The sequence below is a fragment of the Equus przewalskii genome, chromosome 13 (assembly GCF_037783145.1).
Source record: "Equus przewalskii isolate Varuska chromosome 13, EquPr2, whole genome shotgun sequence".
In the NCBI taxonomy this organism is placed as follows: Eukaryota; Metazoa; Chordata; class Mammalia; order Perissodactyla; family Equidae; genus Equus; species Equus przewalskii.
This window is the reverse complement of record NC_091843.1, coordinates 38,399,042-38,418,014: the sequence shown is the minus strand read 5'-3', so window position 1 is coordinate 38,418,014 and position 18,973 is coordinate 38,399,042. Positions and strand designations below refer to the sequence as shown.

Genomic DNA, 18,973 nt, shown 5'->3' with positions numbered 1-18,973 from the left:
TTGGTTAATGTGAACCAGCTCCTAAATCCTGGCTTGGTGCTCATCCTAATTGCTGAGATCTTTTGTTGGTGAACTATCTGTTAAAGTCTAAAATGACTCAGGAATTATTCTGCACGAAATGTCAAGTGGCAGAATAAATAACCATTCCCTTCATCAATCCCCATGGGCAGCATCTGTTTGAGAGCTTGGCTTTTCCATAATGAAAATATGTCAGCCCTGAATATATGTTTGCACTATTGAGACCGAACAGTGAAATGAAATGAATTCTCCACTCAACCACAGGTGAAATATGGCAATTTGTGGTGGATAAGGAGCCGAGTGCTGTGAAGTTGAGATCCTGACTTGGAGAAACTACAGCGAGGCTAAGATCAAGTCAGAGGGGGTGGGCATTGTGCGATGAAAATGTAAAGCAATTCCAAGCCAAATCCATCTTAATTCACCTCCCTTTATAAGAGAAAGCTATGGCACGTAGGACGGCGGGTGTTTAAGACATATGTGGGGCTTTGTTATCCTCGAAGCCATGAAAATGAGCAGAAAGCCCAGGAGTGAAGGCTTGATGTGCAGAAATCGTGTTACAGGGGCAGCAAAGACTGCAGGCTGCCAGGAGGACAGAGTCGTAGTACGTGAGAGCCCAGCAGGCACAGGTGAGAAAGTTGAGGCCCAGACAAGGAAGGGACTCGTATGGAATGACAGGAACCCAGTGAAACTCTTAATTCACAATGGCCTATACTCAGACTAGCCTCTTCCTTGGCCTTGAGCCCAGGCTGCCAGCTCTCTGTCTGTCCTCTGCTCTATCATGGAAATCTTGGATTCTTTGAGGGCGTGGTCTGATTTCCTCATCAGACAGTGCTAGGTACCTGCTAGTTGATAAACGTTGTGAATTAATGTATCACCAGACCTTTCCCCAAGGGCCAGGGTATCTGCTTTGTGTGTGTGTGTGTGTGTTTACTTTTTAGTTTACTTACCTGTTTATATTTTATTTTCTAAGTCAGAGCATACAGCCCCAACAGCATAGTAGTTAAGAACATGAACTTTGCAGGGGGCTGCCCTAGTGATGTAGTGGTTAGGTTCGTGCGCTCTGCTTTGGCAGCCCACGGTTCAGGGGTTTGGATCCTGGGTGCAGACCTATACACTGCTCATCAAGCCATGCTGTGGTAGCATCCCACATGCAAAATAGAGGAAAATTGGCACAGACATTATCTCAGTGACAATCTTCCTCAAGCAAAAAGAGGAAGATTGGCAACAGATGTTAGCTTAGGGCCACTCTTCCCCAACAAAAAAAGAACATGGACTTTGAATACAGCTCAGTCTGGATCCAAATCCTCACTCTGTCATTTACTAGCTGTGTGGCTTTAGACAAGTTGCTTAACCTCTCTGTAAAATAGGCAGTGTAATCACATCTAGCTCTAGAGCTGCAGTGAAACTTTTACGAGATAACATAGACAGTGGTGGGCAGCTTACACTCAGCCTTGGCATCTAGTGATGGTTCTTAACCTTATTTTGCTGACATCCTCACTCGCTCCCGCACCACTTGTCCCATGCCAAGCTGTAACGTGGAGGGGTTGAACTGCGTCCATTTAGGACACAATCTTCTCTAGCTCTAGGTTACAGGGCTGTTGCTCTTCCTAACTTGCAGAGAGGCCTCCAGTCAGTGTTCTCCTCAATGGGAGAAGAGTGTGAGCCACTGAGTAGACTTAAGTTGACGTCTTCCCTGATCTTTGAAAATGAGCACGATGACCAGGAGGTAAGCAAAAGCTGCCTGGAGCCCCGGATCCACAGCCGCAGAAACAGCATGGCCCAGGTGTCTGTTTTAAGAACTGGCCAGAATTTCCATAAGAACCGAGTCTTTGATTTTAATTGGTTTCGTTGTTTCTTTTGCCAGAATAGGATTAGTACTACGGCTTTTTAAAATTAAACTTAGATTTATTTGAATAGAGTTCAAATTTGTGAAAAATAAGTGGAAAGAAGACACTTCTATATAATCAAAGGTCTGTAAGTCTTTAAAAAACGAAAGAGAAACGAAAAAGGTGAATAGTAAAACTTGGAATGGTAGAAGCAATAGGAATGTCAAGAAAAGTGGATATCGTCTGATTTTGGAGCGCATGTGTCATCAACTGTTTAGAGTCTCAGGACCCACAGCTGAAAAGACTTGCAAATGGTTCTTTGGCACCAGGTTTGCCATCTGAATCTGTAATCTTCATACCTGTGAACAAGAGAACTCATGGGCATGGCGGCTTTGTCCTCAGTAGCCCTCCACAAAGCCCACATGTCATAGGATGCCATTTACATGAAATGTGCAGAGAAGGCAAAGAAATCGATAAGGCGGAACAGAGTACGGTGCCTGCCTGGGGCTCAGGATGGGAAAGGAAGGACCGTGGCTGCACAGGAGATTTCTATTTAATGTCCTAAAGTTAGATGTGATGTGGCTGACAGTTCTATATGTTTAATAAAAAATCGCACTTAAAATGGATAGGTCTTTTTTTATGGTCTTCAAACTTTTTTTAATTGAGGTCATATTGGTTTATAACATTGCATAATTTCAGGTGGGCATTATTAAATATCAGTTTCTGTATAGACTGCATTATGCTCACCACCAATAGTCTAGTTTTTATACATCACCATATATGTGCCCCTTTACCCCTTTTGCCCCCCCCAAAGATGGGTAGGTTTTATACTAAGTAAATTACACCTCAATAAAGCTGTTAAAAAATAAATCAACCTGTGTGAGTTGATGGAAAAATTCACCCTGTGTGAAGGAATTGATCAAATGTCATCTTTTCTATGAAATCTTTAAAAAATAATCTTTCTAGGCAGAATTACCTGGTGGGTCTTTTTTGTTCCAATTACAATTTCCTTGTATTCAGTATTCACCCAACAGCAAATGGTAACATGTGTTGGGCACTGAGGAAAAAGAAAGAGAAGGATAGAAGGACATCTCTTGCTTTTTCTTTCTTTTTTCCTTTTCTTTTTTTTGTGAGGAAGATTGGCCCTGAACTAATATCTGTTGCCAATTTTCCTCTTTTTTCTTGAGGAGGATTGGCCCTGAGCTAACATCTGTGCCAATCTTCCTCTTTTTTATGTGGGAAGCTGCCACAGCATGGCTTGACAAGCAATGGTAGGTCCATGCCCAGGATCTGAACCTGTGAATCCCAGGTCACTGAAGTGGAGAGCACAAACTCAACCACTACACCACTGGTCCAGCCTTGTTTTTTTTTTCCTTTTACACTGTGGTAAAATACACATAACATAAAATTTAGTGTTTCAAACATTTTTAAGCGTACACGTCAGTGGAACTGAGTGTATTCACATTGTGCAACATCACAGCCATCCATCTCCAGATATTTTTCATCTTTCCAAACTGAAGCTCTGTACCCCTTGAACACTAACTCCCCATCTCCCCCTGCCCAAGCCCCTTGTCACCTCTAGGCCACTTTCTGTCTGAATTTGACTATTCTAAGTACCTCACATAAGTGGAATCATCCAATATTTGTCTTTTTGTGTTTGGCTTATTTCATTTAGTATAATTTTTTCAAAGTTCGTGTAAGTTGTAGCATGTATCAGAATTTCCACATTTTCTTTACCCATTTATCCATTGATGGACATTTGGATTATTATCATCTTTTGGCTATTGTGAATAATGCTGCTATGAATGGTATTGTACAGGTATCTGTTCAAATCCCTGCTTTCAATTTTGGGCGTATATACCTAGGAGTGAAATTACTGGATCATATGGTAATGCTATGTTTAGTTTTTTGAGGAGCCATCGTACTGTCTTGCACAGCAGCTGCAACATTTTACATTCCCACCAGCAATGCACGGTTTCTCCACATTCTCTCCAACACGTGTTATTTTTTCTTTATAATAGTCATCCCAAATGGTGTGAAGTGGTATGTCACTGTGGTTTTTTGCTTTTTTTTTCTGGGGAAAATTTGCTCTGAGTTAACATCTGTTGCCAATCTTCCTCTCTCTCTTTTTTTTCTCGCCAAAGCCCCAGTACATGGTTGTATATTCTAGTTGTAAGTCCTTCTAGTTCTTCTATGTGAGCTGCCACCACAGCATGGCTGCTGACAGACGAGTGGTGTGGTTCCGCACCAGAGACCCAAACCCAGGCCACAGGAGCAGAAGACATCGAACTTTAATGGCTAGGCCATCAGGGCTGGCTCTCATTGTGTTTTTGATCTGCATTTCCCTAATGATTAGTGATGTTGAACACTTTTTCATGTGCTTATTGGTCATTTGTGTATATTTTTCGGAAAAATGTCTATTCTAGTCCTTTGCCCATTTTTTAATTGGGTTGTTTGTTATTTTGTTGTTGAATTGTAGGTGTTCATTATATATTCTGGATATTAATCCCTTATCAGATATATGATTGCAAATATTTTCTCCCATTCCATGGGTTGCATTTTTACTCTGTTGATAGTGTCTCTTGATGCATAAAAGTTTTCAACTTTGCCTGTGCTTTTTGGTGTCATATCCAAGAAATCATTGCCAAATCCAGTGTCATGAAGACTTCCCCTTCTGTTTTCTTTTAAGAGTTTTATAGTTCTAGCTCTTACACTTAGGCTTTGATCTATTTTGAGTTAATTTTTGTATATGGTATAAGGAAAGGGCCCAACTTCATTCTTTTGCAAATGGATACCCAGTTTTCCCCAACGCCATTTGTTGAAAAGACTGTTCCTTCCCATTGAATGATATTGACACCCTCAGTGAAAATCATTTGACCATATGTCCAAAGGTTTGTTTCTGGGCTTTGTATTCTATTCCACTTGTCTATGTGTCTGTCTTTTTGCCAGTAACACATTGTTTTGATTATCATAGCTTTGTAATAAGTTTTTAAATCAGGAAGTGTAAGTCCTCCAACTTGGTTCTTTTTCAAGACTTTTTCGGCTATTCAGGGTCTCTTGAGATTTCATATAAATTTTGGGATGGATTTGTCTATTCTTCAAAAAAAAAATCTTTGGGATGTTGATAGGGATTGTGTTGAATCTATAGATCACTTTGGGTAATGACATCTTAACTATATGAAGTCTTCCAATCCATGAACCCCAGGTGTCTTTCCATTTATTTATAGATTCTTTAATTTCTTTTAACATGTTTTGTAGTTTTCAGTGTACAGGTCTTTCCCCTCCTCGGATAAGTTTATTCCTAAGTATTTTATTTTTTTGATGCTATTGTAAATGAAATTATTTTTTTAATTCTCTTTTCAAGTTGTTCATTGTTAGTGTATAGAAACATAGCTGATTTTTGTGTGTTGATTTTTTATCCTGCAATTTTGTTGAATTAGTTTATTCATTCTAAGTTTTTTGTAATGTTTGTGGATTCCTTTCCAGTTCAGAAGTCTTTAGTTTATTTTCCTTGCCTAATTGCTCTGGCTAATACTTCCAATACTATGTTGAATGGGAGTGGTGGAGGTGGACATCCTTGTCTTGGTCAGGATCACAGGGGAAAAGTTTTCAGTCTTTCACCATTGAGTCTGCTGTTATCTTTGGGATTTTCATATATGGACTTTATTATGTTGATGTAATTTCCTTCTATTCCTAGCTTGAGTGTTTTTTTATCATGAAAAAGTGTTGAATTTTGTCAAACGCCTTTTCTGAATCAGCTGAGATGATCATGTGGTTGTTTTTCCCCTTCATTCTCTTAATACGGTACGTTAAAGTGATTGATTGTTGTCTGCTGAACCATCTTGCATTTATGGGATAAGTGGTTTGGTCATGATTTATAAGCCTTTTAATATCTTTCTGAATTTGTTTTGCTAATATTTTGTTGGGTATTTTTGCATGAATAGTCATAAGGGATACTAGTCTATGGTTTTCTTTTAGTCTTTGTCTGATTTGGGTATCAAGGTAATATTGGCCTCATAGAATGTGTTAGAAAGTATTCCCTCCTCTTCAATTTTTTGGGAAGAGTTTAAGAAGGATTATTAATTTTTCTTTAAGTGTTTGGTAGAATTCACCAGTGTAGCTCTCTGGTCCAGGGTTTTTCTTTGTTGGGAGATTTTTTTATTACTGATTCAATCTTCTTACTAGTTACAGGTATGTCCAGATTTTCTATTTCTTCATGATTCAGTCTTGGTAGGTTGTGTGTTTCTAAGAATTCATCCATTTCATCTAAGTTATCCAATTTGTTGGCGCACAATTGTTCACAATACTCTCCTCTAATGCTTTTTGTTTCTATAAAATCAGTAGTAATGTCCCCCACTTCCATTTATAATTTCAGTAATTTGAGTCTTCTCTCTTTTTTTCTTAGTCAATCAAGCTAAATTTTCTTAGTCAATTTTGGTAATTTTTTCAAAAAGCCAACCTTTGTTTTCATCAGTTTTCTCTATTATTCTTCTATGCTTTATTTTATTTATATCTGTTCTAATCTTTTATTTCCTTCCTTCTGCTAGCTCTGGGTTTATTTTGTTCTTCTTTTCTAGTTCCTTAAGGTGTAAAGTTAGGTTGTTGATTTGAGGTCTTCTTTTTTTAATGTAAGCATTTAGAGCTATAAATTCTCCTCTTAGCACTGCTATTGTTGCCTGCTGCAAGTTTTGGCATATTAGTTTCCATTTTTATTTGTATCAAGATATTTTCTAATTTCCCTTGCAATTTCTTCTTTGATCCATTGGTTGTTTGGAGTGTGTTGTTTAATTTCCACACGTTTCTAAATTTGCCAGTTTTCCTTTTGTTATTGATTTCAGTTTCATTCCATTGTGATCCAAAAAGATACTTTATATGATTTCAATCTTTTTAAATTTATACGATTTAAAGTCTTAAAACAATAAGACTAGTTTTGTGGCCTGACATATGGTCTATCCTGGAGAATGTTCATGTGCAACAAGAAAAAAATTGTATTTTGCTATAGGTGGGTAGAGGATTCTGCATATGTCTGTTAGACCCAATTGGTTTATCATGTTGTTCAAGTCTTCTCTTTCCTTATTAATATCCTGTTTAGTTCTATCCATTATTGAAAATGAGCTATTGCAGTTTCAAATTATTATTGTAGAGCTATTTCTTCTTTCAAAGCTGTCAATATTTTCTTCACATATTTTGGAGCTACAATTTTTGGTCTATGTATGTCTATAGTTGTATGTTTTTGGTGAATTGACCCTTTTATCATTATATAATACCATTCTTTGTCTCTTGTAAGGAGTTTTTGACTTAAAGTCAATTTCATCTGATGTCAGTATAGCCACTATTGCTCTCCTTTGGTTACTATTTTCATGGAATACTTTTATCCGTCCTTTCAATTTCAACCTACTTTTGTCTTTACGTGAGTCTCATAGATACCATAAAGTTGGATCATGTTCAGTTGTTTTTAAATTAAATCTGCTAATCTATGCCATTTGAGGAGTTTAATCTCTTTAATCTATTTATACTTAAAGTAATTACCGATAGAGAAAGATTTACTTTTGCCATATTGCTGTTTTCTGCATATCTTATAGCTTTTTTATCTTTCATTTCCTCCATTACTGCCTTCTTCTGGGTTTAGTTGATTTTTGACACACCTTGATTCCCTTCTCATTTCTTATCGGGAACATCCTGTAAATATTTTATTTGTGGTTACCATGGGGATTACACATAATATCCTAAAGTTATAAAAATCTATTTTAAATTGATAGCAACTTAACTTCAATTGCATATAAAAACTCTATTCCTTCATAGCTCCATCCATCCCCTTTGTTACTCATGTCACAAATTACATCCATATATATATATATGTTATGTACCCATTAACATAGATTTATAATGTCTTTTTATGCATTTGTCTTTTAAATCCTTTAGAAAATAAAAAGTGTTGCAAACCAAAATTACAATATCCAATATATTCTTTTTTATATTTGCCCATGTATATACCTTTTCCGGGGAATTTTCTATCTTTGTATAATTTCGAGTTACTGTCTAGCATCTTTCATTTCAACCTAAAGGACTCCATTTAACATTTCTTATAGGACAGGTCTAGTGGTAATGAACTCCCTCAGCTTTTGTTTACCTGAATATCCCTCATTTTTGAAGGACATTTTTACCAGTTATAGAATTCTTGGTTGAGAAAGTCTTTTTTTTTCTTTTAGCACTTTAAATAATTTCATTCCACTGCCTTCTGGCCTCCAAGATTTCTGCTGGAAAATAGTTCTTTTTTGTTCTTTTAGCATTTGAAGTAATTTAATTCCATTGCCTTCTGGCCTCCAAGATTTCTGATCCTTACTGAGGAGCCCTTGTATGTGAAGAGCCAATTTTCTGTTGTTGCTTTCAAGATTATTTCTTTGGCTTTGACTTTCAATAGTTTGATTATGATGTGTCTTGTGTGTCTCTTTGGATTATTCCATTTCAAATTCATTGAGCTTCTTAGATGTGTAAATTCATATCTTTCCTCAAATTTGGGACATTTTCAGCCATTCTCTACCCCTCTGTCTCTTCTGGGATTCCTATAATGTATATATTAGTTGACTTAATGGTGTTCCTAAGTCCCTTAGGCTCTGTTCACTTTTCTTCATTTTCTTTCTTTCTGTTCCTCAGACTTGATAATTTCAAATGTCCTATGTTTTGAGTTCACTGAGTTTTTTTCAAGTTTGCTGTTAAACTCTTCTAGTGAACTTTTGTATTTAGTTACTGTATTTTTCTGCTCCAAAATTTCTACTTGGTTCTTTTTTTTTCCCCCATAATTTCTATCTGTTTATATTCTTGTTTTGTTCATATATCATTTTCCTGATTTTCATTAGTTTCTTGTTCATATTTTCCTGTAGCTCTTTGAGCATATTTATGGCAGTTGTTTTAAAGTCTTTGTCTAGTCAGTCCATTGCCTATTCTTCTTCAGGAAGAATTTATGCCACCCTACTTTCTTCATTTGAATGAGCCATATTTTCCTGATGGTTTATGTATTTTGTGATTTTTTTTGTTGTTGAAAATGAGGCACTTAAGAAAAATAAGTGGCCAGCCCTGTGGCGTAGTGGTTGGGTTTGGCACAGTCTGCCTTGGCAGCCCAGGTTTGCAGGTTTAGGCCCTGGGCACAGACCTACACCATGCATCAGCTAGGCTGTGGCAGCATCCTACATATAAAGTAGAAGAAGATAGGCACAGATGTTAGCTCAGGGCTAATATTCCTCAAGCAAAAAAAAAAAAAAAGAGGAAGATTGGCAGTGGATGTTATCTCAGGGTGAATCTTCCTCAGCAAAACAAAACAACAATAAAAAACCCAGCCACCTAAGTCTTTGCAGACTAGCTCTGTGCCGTGGCAGTCCTTCACTAATTAACTGGGCATCTCCGAGGCTTATAATCTGCCTAAGGTGAAAATGTAAGTTTTTTCATGGGTTTTGCCTCAGCATGCATTTTGCCTGGGCCTGTTTGTGGCTTTTTAAATTTTCCCTTGTACACATCTGCTCTTGAATGTCTTAATTTCCCAAGGAGTGTTACATCAGCTTCTCTTCAGAGCCTCAGATGGCCTATTGTATGTCTCTACCCATAATCTTTTGTCCCAGGCATCTGCAGGTCTGTAGAGCCCCTGCAGCTCTCGTGAGCATTGAGTGCTGCTTCTCCCTGCCTGAGATTTCATTTAGGTGACACAGAGACTAGTCCTTTAGGCAGCCTCCAGGCAGGTTAGACTATTGCTAAAAAGGTCTTTTCTGTTTCCTCTGGTTCATGGGATGGAACTGGGCTGCCACCTCCTCCAAATCAAGACCACACTACACCAAGGAAGGAGTTGTCTGGGCAAGGAAAAACACTGTGAAATTTCTTACCATTTTGAATGTGGCTTTTAGCTGATTGGGTGTTCACTTGGTTGCTGTAAACTCTTAAGTGTTTTACAGAGCTCCTACAAGGTTATCTCAGTCAGTTTGTCATCGTTTTTTGATGTCTCTGTTGGGGAATGAGGGTTTGTAGCTTCCTAGCCTGCCATTTTTCTCCATCTCTTGCCTTCAAAGGGCTCACATTTGATGAAAGAATTGGACATGGCAGTTACCAAGCACTGTGCTGGAGATACACACGGGATGCTAGAGGAAAAGAGGAGGAATGCCTGGTTCTGCTGGGAGCAACTGAGAAGGGTTCCTAGAAGAGTAATAATTGAGCTGAGTCCCCTAGGCATTCCAGGTAAAGGAAGTATCAGGAACACAGGCAGAGGCTTGAGAAGGGTGGAGGGGCTTGGAAAGAATTAGAATTTGAGAAGTGAAGAATGCAAGGGAACAAAGAGGTGCAAAGGAATCAATTACAGAGGAGCTTGTTTGCCAAGCCCAATAGTTTATATACGGTCCTGAAAGTGATGAGAAACTGAAAATTAAGCAGAGCAGTGACATGATCAGATTTGCCTTGAGAATAAATTACTGTGGCAGCAGCAGCACGTAGGATGGATTGGAGCTGGGCAAGGATAAAGCAGGCTCACTAGTTACAAAATTCCTAGGACAGTTGAGAAAGATGATGGTCAGAACCGTGGCAGTGGTGGTTAGATACAGAGGAAGAGATATTTAGAAACACGAATTGACAGAATTTAGTGACTTATCACAGGTTGGGAGTTGGGGAGAAGGACACCGATGATGCTGCCATTCCTGAAGTCAAGGAGTGTAGGGGGAGAAATTTTGAAGAGGAAGCTGATGAATTAAATTATTAATTTTTAAATCACCTAAGATATTATGGTGTGTTGTTTTTGTCATAAAACACAAAAGTGAAATATAGGGATGAGGCTGATGTCCCCATTGGCCACCAAACTCAGTCCCAGTCCTCCCCTCAGAGGTCACCATTGCTACCAGCTTTGTGTGTGTCCTTTCACACCTCATTTTGTGCATTTCCACACTTACCCAGAGAAAATGAATAGTGTCACCTTTTACATATCTAACTTACATATCTCATACTCTATATATCACTTGACTTCTTTTTCCTCATACAACTTCTATTTTAGAAGTTTTGCTAAGTCAGTGCATGTGAAGGTACATCATTCTTTTTGACTGCCGCATACTATTCCAGAGTATGGACTCACCCAATGTGCCCATTGATGGATATTTAGTTTTGTCCTAGATTTCCTATCATAACAAACGATGCTTCAATGAATATACTTTTACATGTGTCTTTGTAAATTAGCATGATGTTTTCCCCCTATGAGTAGTTACTGAGAAGAGGAATTACTGGGTCCTAACATGTATATTCTTATTTTGAGAGGTACTGACAAGCTGCCCTCTGTCTGGCTGTTCTGCCTGTACAGTGTACAAGAATGTTCTTTATATCACGCTCTCATCAACACTTGACGTGATCAAGATTTTTTTCCTGAGTGAAAATTCATAATCATTGCTTTAATCTGTGCTTCTCTGACCATCGGTGAGGGTAAGCCTGGTTTCTCTGCCATTCAGGTGTCTTCTATGAATCACTTGTTTTTATCTTTTCCCCGTTAGTCTGTTGGGCTGTATTTTCCTTATCAGTTTTTAGGAGTTTAAAAAAGATTTATATCTTGATCCTCCATCTGTTTTATGTCACCAATATCTTCTTTAGTTTCTTGCTTATCTTTCAAGTTTGTTTATGATGTGTTGTTAATTTTGATGGAGCGAAGTTTACCAATCTTCTCCTTTATGGCTCATGCTTGTTAGGACTTGTTGACGAAAAGCCTTGCTGACTCCTCTTGTCATAGGCATATTCCTCTGTGTTTCAGTTGTCTATCATTTTGATTTTTTAAGGTTTGAAATTGAAGTGTCAGTGGGAATTATCTAATTGGCAGGTAATCGTTTCAGAATGGAGTGGAAGTCAAAACCTATACTCAAGAGAGTGGGGGCTTCCCAGCATGGAGGGGATGGTTGAAACCATCTAGACGGAGAATAATATCCAGAGAAAGCATGTGAATCCAAAGAGAAGTGGGCCAGGCACACAGATCTGAGGACCATCAATATTAACAGAACTGGCTGAACAAAAGGATACACAGGAGACCTAAAAGGAATGGGCTGAGAGGTAAGAGAAAACCCAGAGAATGACAGATAAAGGAAGCAAGAAAGGCAAGCTTTAACAAGGCTGCAGCAGTCACTGGTGTCAATTAAGATTTCCATCAACCTATATTCTAACAGTTATTTATTTGTCTGTTGTTTCCAAGGAGATAACAACTTAACAGAGCAGGGACCAGGTTTTACTCACGTTTGTGTTCCCAGAACTGAATGTGGTGGCTGCCCAGAGTGGCATTCATTCATCCAACATATATTAATCTAGAAATATACAAATCTACTCATATATCTACAAAGGTTGTTGAGTGAACAACTTTTGAAATCTTCCTCTTTCCTTGAATCAATTTGTCAAAGCAAATCTTACAACTGACAGAATTGTGAGAGGGTACTGCGACCGTTTTGCTCACACCAGGTAACCAAAGCTGGAGAACTGGCTTCCAGCTCTCCTTCCTTTGGTCCTGGCCTCTAATGGATCAAGGCGGCATCTGTGAAGGCATGACCTGAGAAGAAATGTGATGCCTGACCTGTACAACTGTGCCAGTGTGAGAGGAATTTGAAGGGTGTCCGCAAATGCCAACCTCTCTTTAATGTACCCTCTAACTACCCCAGAGGCTTCATATTGACCATGTTCTCCTGACATTAGTTATTTCATGGATTTATGAAGCACCTTTCCTTGAACTGTCAATCTGTAAATTGTCTGTAAAATCCAGTCCATGGGGTAAAGGAATGGAATTATTCATAAGATAGTTTCTACCTCAGCTCATGGTGAAATTACTCACTCAGGGTATAATTAAGTCATAGACACACTGGCCTGACTGTGGATAAAGGTGGAAAGGAAATCATTCCTGTTCCAATGTGGATGCTTTCTGATGTTTGACAAGCATCTGAGTGTTGATCCATGAGCTGAGGAGAACTCAGAGTTCCTGTAAAAAGAGAGAGTTTTTTTTCAGGAGAATTGGAGAATAACTGACTGGGGAGGGAAGGAATAGGCAGAGTTGAAAAAGCGTAAGGTCATAAACAAGATGTCAACAGTGAAATCTGATAGATAGATAGGTGAGGACTAAATAACAAAGTTGAAGCCTGAGAGAGGTGAAAGCAGCAGAAAGAAGGTTCAGGTGAGACTGAGCAGGTACAGGGCACGTATGGGCTTGAGAAGAGCCAGGACAGGCCCAGCTCACAGCAGGTCGACCTCCCTGCCACATACGGAGGACTTGAAGGCCCTTCATCTGCCCACGCTGTTCTCCAGAGATCACCTGTGGACGTGGCCTGGTGAGTTTACATCCAAGGTAACAAAAGACAAACACTCAGATGTTGCAGACAAATTAAAATTTATTGAGACAGACAGAAATGTACCTACTCAGGACTACAGTTAAGCATTTACTATTAACCAAAGAAAGAGTCGTGTTCACATTCCAGATAAGTCTACGTGGAAAAGCATTCAGAATTTACTAGGTTTTTCTACTTCACTATTTCATCTACAATAGAGACAACAAACTGACACTCAGGATTTGGTGGCTCTCATTACAATGCTACACACAGAACAGGGACAAACATCAGTGACTTTGAGAAAAGGTATAAAAAGACCAAAACCACCCACTGTAGAAAGGACTCTTGGATGTTTGTTACTGTACAGTGTGGTCAAGGTAAAAAGCAAATGTGAATGCATCCTGGGAAGGGCAGAGGGGCAGACCTGGACAGACACATCATGAGTCACTGCTGGGCGTGGAGAAACAGGCATAAAGAAGGGGAAACTGATACGAAACCTCAAATTCAATGTTAAGGTATTCCCATGCCTGGGATGTTTGTGGAAACAAAATACATTAATATGGCAGACAACTAACCATGGTGGAAGAAAATTCTGGGATTTAAATTGGATGCCAAGGAAACGGTAATAAAAGAACCATTTAAGGAATAAGAATAAAACAATTACCTAAGGAGTTTCCCAAACTGAGTAGTGAGGATTCAACTCAATGCCTGTCTCAAAGAAGGGATGGTGCATCACAGTACTATTTTTTTCAATCAAGATTTTTATGTATACTCAGTCACTAGCTGAAGGACTCCTGCCAAAAAAGAGGAAAACAAAAATTCTACTTCTGAAGATAACTAAAAAATCTAATCTTTAGTACTTGTGAAAAGTACTAAAGCCCCTTAAAGAAATCTACTGCTGTCACGCCAAACTGAGGCATGAAAAGTGGCATTAACGTTGCTCCATTGATTTTGGGTTCCAGTCTGGGGATGGCTTTTTATTTAATATTTTCATGAATTAAAATATCTTGGAATCTCTCTGAAAACGAGCATCTCATTACCTTACTGGGAATTGACTACTGAGCCCTCTTCTCCATCATTAAGTTAATGCTGAGGATCTTTAAGTGTCATCTTAATTTGACACTTGTCATAAGATAATTAGGCAAATTAAAATCAGTGGTTCACTCTGTTCCTAGAAGTTTCTCTAAGTGAAATCAATTTGTCGATTTTAATTTGTTCTCTTGTGCATGATAGTAACAATGGTTTTCTTTGATGGTCTAAACTGAGATTTTTTTTAACATCTTGATTCTTTTATATACTCTATTGTCATTTAGCTGCAATTAAGCACCTGTTTTCTAAATTATGATCTCAGAGTTTTGTTCAAGTGAGAAAAAAAAATACCGAAACAGAGATGATGGACTTGAGATCCCAATACAGAGCTTGCCCACGGTCTCTTTACATCTAGGGTCCTGGTTGTACTTGTGTCTGTCGGGCCAAATGAGTTCACTATATCAAGTATGTTCATTTCCCATCTGACACTAACTCTAGGTAGGGATAATGACACTTTATCTGGCCAATGCAAGGGAGAATGCTAGTTTTGAAGTGGGCTGGTAAAATACAAACAAATAGTCAGTTTAGGGTGGGGGAGTGGTCAGCTGCCACTGTGATCATGGTTTGGCTGAATATATTTTTTGCCTGAGTTTGTCTGATCTTCTTATAGACTGGGTGGAGCTCACAGGGAAGGGACGAAAAACAAATGTGGGTCAGAGAGCCTTGCTGGCTGGCTGATTAGGGCATCCAGGTAGGTGGAAACCAGGTGGGGCAGGAGCTTAAGGGCTGGTACACTGGACTACTCTTTGGTACTTGTATCTGGACCAGCTTGATAGGGGAGACATCCTAAAAGCTACCAAATTTGGAGATAGACTCTAATAATGACTTGACTTAGGGACAATAAATGCAATGGTCAAGGGCTTTCATCAGTATCTTGACACTTGTTCGGGTGACGGGGTGGTGGCAGAACTAGCTCCTAAAAATCCAACCCAGCTTCCATGTGCTACTAGAAAGTTCTTTCTAGGTCTCCATCTAGGATTTTTTACAAACGATGAATGATATAAAATCCATACAGCTTTTATACTGTCATCATGATGTGTGGATAGAAAGGGAGCAAAAGCAAAACAGTGAGTCTAGAAGCCTGAATTTTCTTCTGCTAAGGAACACCATGGTACTGTCTTCTCAGAGAGCAGGGGTGTGCATACATGCCTTAGAAAAAGCCCTTGAGTAGGTAGGGAAGGGGGGAACCTGCGGCAGACAGAAGTGCTGCAGTCCGAGGGGGCTTTGAGCTGAAATGAAAGAGATGGCTTGTGAAGCTGCCCACATGGGAGTCGCATGGCTTCTGCGGGAAAAGCGATTTAGGCAGAGAGAGGCGTATCCAAATCAAAGAGGCTTCCAGTAACTCTACTGATGCATAGAGAAGAAACCTCCTCAGCCTGCAGGCGACAAGTGCCAACTGTTAGTGCAAGAAAGGACTTCGATACAAATTCCCTACTCCAGAAATTGTGAGCCAGGTCTGGACAAGCTGAAAAATTTGTAATTGTTTTCCAAATGACTTTTTAATAGGTACCTACTTTTTCTGAGAGGTGTGTGTACTTCTGTGCGTGTGAGGCATACACATACACAGTCTCTTCTGTACATACATACATATTTATGCAAGTACAGAGAGAAGCATCCAGACACCATTTTTTTAAATAAAGAAAATCAGTTCCCCAAAGGGGTGCTTGACTGAATTAAGGCTGTTGTTTGTAGGAAGCCAGATACAGTGACGTGAAAAACTAATTTTCAATAATAAACACCAGGGGTGGTGGGGCCAGGGGGAAAGGTACAGTGTGGTGTGTTTTCCACAACATCTACAGGACACAAGAAAAGCACTTAGACACTGTAAGGCTGGGAACCATGCTATAATCACCACCTTGTGAGTGATCAAAAAGGGCCATGGACGTTTAGAGGGTGGGGGCTCCCTGCACTGTCAGAATCCCACATAAATCACATGCTCATTGCAGAAATCTCAGGGGAGGGAAGGGGGCTCTGATGCAGCCAGCCATTCCCATAGAAAAAACAAAACAAAACATAACACCCTTCTTCCCACACAACTGTATGCAAAATAAGAATGCTCTGGGAACAAAGAGTTGTCTTCCAAACCTTAGGTTGGGTATAGAGAGCAACAATGGAGAAGAGACCTTGGTGCCGTGGAGTCTTAGATACAAATGCAGGAACAGGAAGTGACTTGCAATTTTGTGCAAACCTCGTGTCCTCTTCCTCATGGGGACTACCATATGTACCCGACTTCATCCTCTTTGTCATCATCCTCGTCCTCATCATCCTCCGTCACTGCCCGGGTGTGCACCCTCAGCTTCCCCAATTTATCCTTTGGTCCCAGCTCCCTTTCATCCTCTAGGTCGTCCAACAGGACCACGGAGCCGCCGCTGCCAAAATCCCCTGAGGTTTCCTGCTCCTCTTCTGAAACAGTAAGGGAAAAAAGATTTAAGGTTAGTTTCTGCTTACTCGTGACCCATGTTGGTCATTCCCTCGCGTGTGACTTAACTGTAGGGCAAAACCATGCACTTTACTTTCTGAAGGTGGGAGCATCCTTCTTCAAGTAGAGTTAGTCTACACGGCATGGACCACAAGCTTTGTTCTGAGATCAGCCCCAGAATTTCTGAGATGCTTCTACCTTCTTGGGAGGTTTATAATCCTAAGTGAACAGCGAAGGCAGCCTAAGTCGCTCTTTGCCTGCAGCAGTTCCTGATTGTCAAAAACTGTCATCCAGCCCACTGGTCGTGGTGAGTTCCTGCCACTCGAAAAGCTATGCCTAGTCTCATGTGATTTCAGGTACTCTGTCTCCACTGTAAACTCACTCACTGTAGACCACAGCCACCTCTTAAAATTCTTCTGCTCAGATCCTAACATAGCGAGGACCTCCAGGTTACCAGAGGTCACTGCGGGGCCAGTGCAGAAACCCTTACTCACCACAGCTCACAGTTCCCTGTTTCCTGGAGCCGGCTAGCTCGTTCCCGTATTTATCCACACACCAGCACTGCCCCGTGCTACCGTGGCACTGCGTGGCTTTGTAGTAGCCCTCCTCATTACACCGCGGTATGAACGCTCCTGGGGGAATCAGAGAAGTGCAGAGATACTCAGGGTTAATGCCCTCCAAGACAGAGAAGCGGGTTCACGCACCAGACAGGGCACTTGCCGCAGGACCACAGGGGAGGGGGGTGGCTGATTATTACTTAGTCAAGATTACAGGACCCTGGGACTCGCTCAAGGTTAGACAGGTTCCTTCTATTCCTTCTTTGATAAGTTATTTTTCCCTTTAAATCATAAATGGGGAACAACTTTTTATTTTCCAGTTTTATTGAGTGTAATTGACATAGAGTGCTGCATAAGTTGCAGGTATACAGCATAATGATTTGACTTAAATATATTGTGAAATTAGATTTAGTTAACATCCATCATTTCATATAGATGCAAAAAAAAGGTTTCTTTCCTTGTGATGAGAACTCCTAGGATTTACTCTCTTAGCAACTTAGATATATACCATACAGCAGTTTTAACTGTAGTCGTCATGTTGTACATTACATCCCTAGTACTTATTTATCTTATAACTGGAAGATCACCTTGCTCCAATCCTCTCTCCCCCACCTACGGTAACCACAAATCTGATCTTTCTCTATGATCTTGTTTTTCTGTTTTTTAGATTCCACATGTAAGTGAGATCATACAGTATTCTGTCTTGCACTGTCTGACTTATTTCACTTAGCATAACACCCTCAAGGGCCATCCATGTTGTTGCAATTGGCAGGATTTCCTTTTTATGGCTGAATAATTTCTATTATATACATATGGGATACATGGCTGTATGTATCAACTTCTTTATCCATTCCTCTGTTGATGTCCGCTTAGGTTGTTTCCATGTCTTGGCTATTGTAAATAATGCTGCTTTGAACATGGGGTGCAGAAATCTCTTTGGCATAGTGTTTTCATTTCCTTTCGATATATTCCCAGAGGTAGGACTACTAGAGCATATGGTAGTTTGATTTGTAATTTTTTTAAGGACTCTCCATACTGTTTTCCATAGTGGCTATACCAGTTTACAATCCCACCAACAATGCACAAGGGTTCCCTTTTCTCCACATCATCACTGGCATTTGTTATCTCTTGTCTATTTGATGATAGCCATTCTAATAGGCATGAGGTGATCTCATTGTGGTTTTGATTTGCACTTTCCTAATGATTAGTGATGTTGAGCACCTTTTCATGTACCTGTTGGCCATATGTATGTATTTTTTCAAAAAATGTCTGTTCAGGTTCTTTGCCCATTTTTATTTATTTATTCATTTTGAGGAAGATTAGCCCTGAGCTAACATCTGCCATCAATCCCCCTCTTTTTGCTGAGGAAGACTGGCCCTGAGCTAACATCCATGCCTATTCCTCTACTTTACATGTGGGACACCTGCCACAGCATGGCTTGACAATCGGTGTGTATGTCCACATCTGGGATTTGAACCGGCAAACCCCGGGCCGCTGAAGCAGAACGTGCGAACTTAACCACTGTGCCACCAGGCCAGACCTTTGCCCAATTTTAAATTGGATTATTTGGGGTTTTTGCTATTGAGTTGTATGAGTTCCTTATATACTTTGGATTTATTATATTATTACATGCCATCAAGTTGGCTTCAACTCATGGTGACCCTATGAATAATGATGTCCACAATGTTCTATCCTCAACAGCCTTACCCGGCTCCTGTAGACTCACGCCTAGGGCTTCTTTTATGGAGTCCATCC

General features: G+C 39.8%; 1 protein-coding gene across 1 annotated transcript in view; it reads right to left on the bottom strand.

Moving 5' to 3' along the window:
• Nucleotides 1-13,198: 13,198 nt before the first annotated feature.
• The window catches only part of SPOCK1 (SPARC (osteonectin), cwcv and kazal like domains proteoglycan 1), a 470,120-nt gene continuing 464,345 nt past the window's right edge, over nt 13,199-18,973 (bottom strand). Inside the window, exons 10-11 of the mRNA XM_008513818.2 lie at nt 17,156-17,293; nt 13,199-16,645 (exon numbers count right to left, since the gene is read on the bottom strand). Coding sequence (XP_008512040.1) covers nt 16,455-16,645; nt 17,156-17,293 — 329 coding nt within the window. The 3' untranslated portion in view covers nt 13,199-16,454. The remainder of the gene's footprint in view (nt 16,646-17,155; nt 17,294-18,973) is intronic.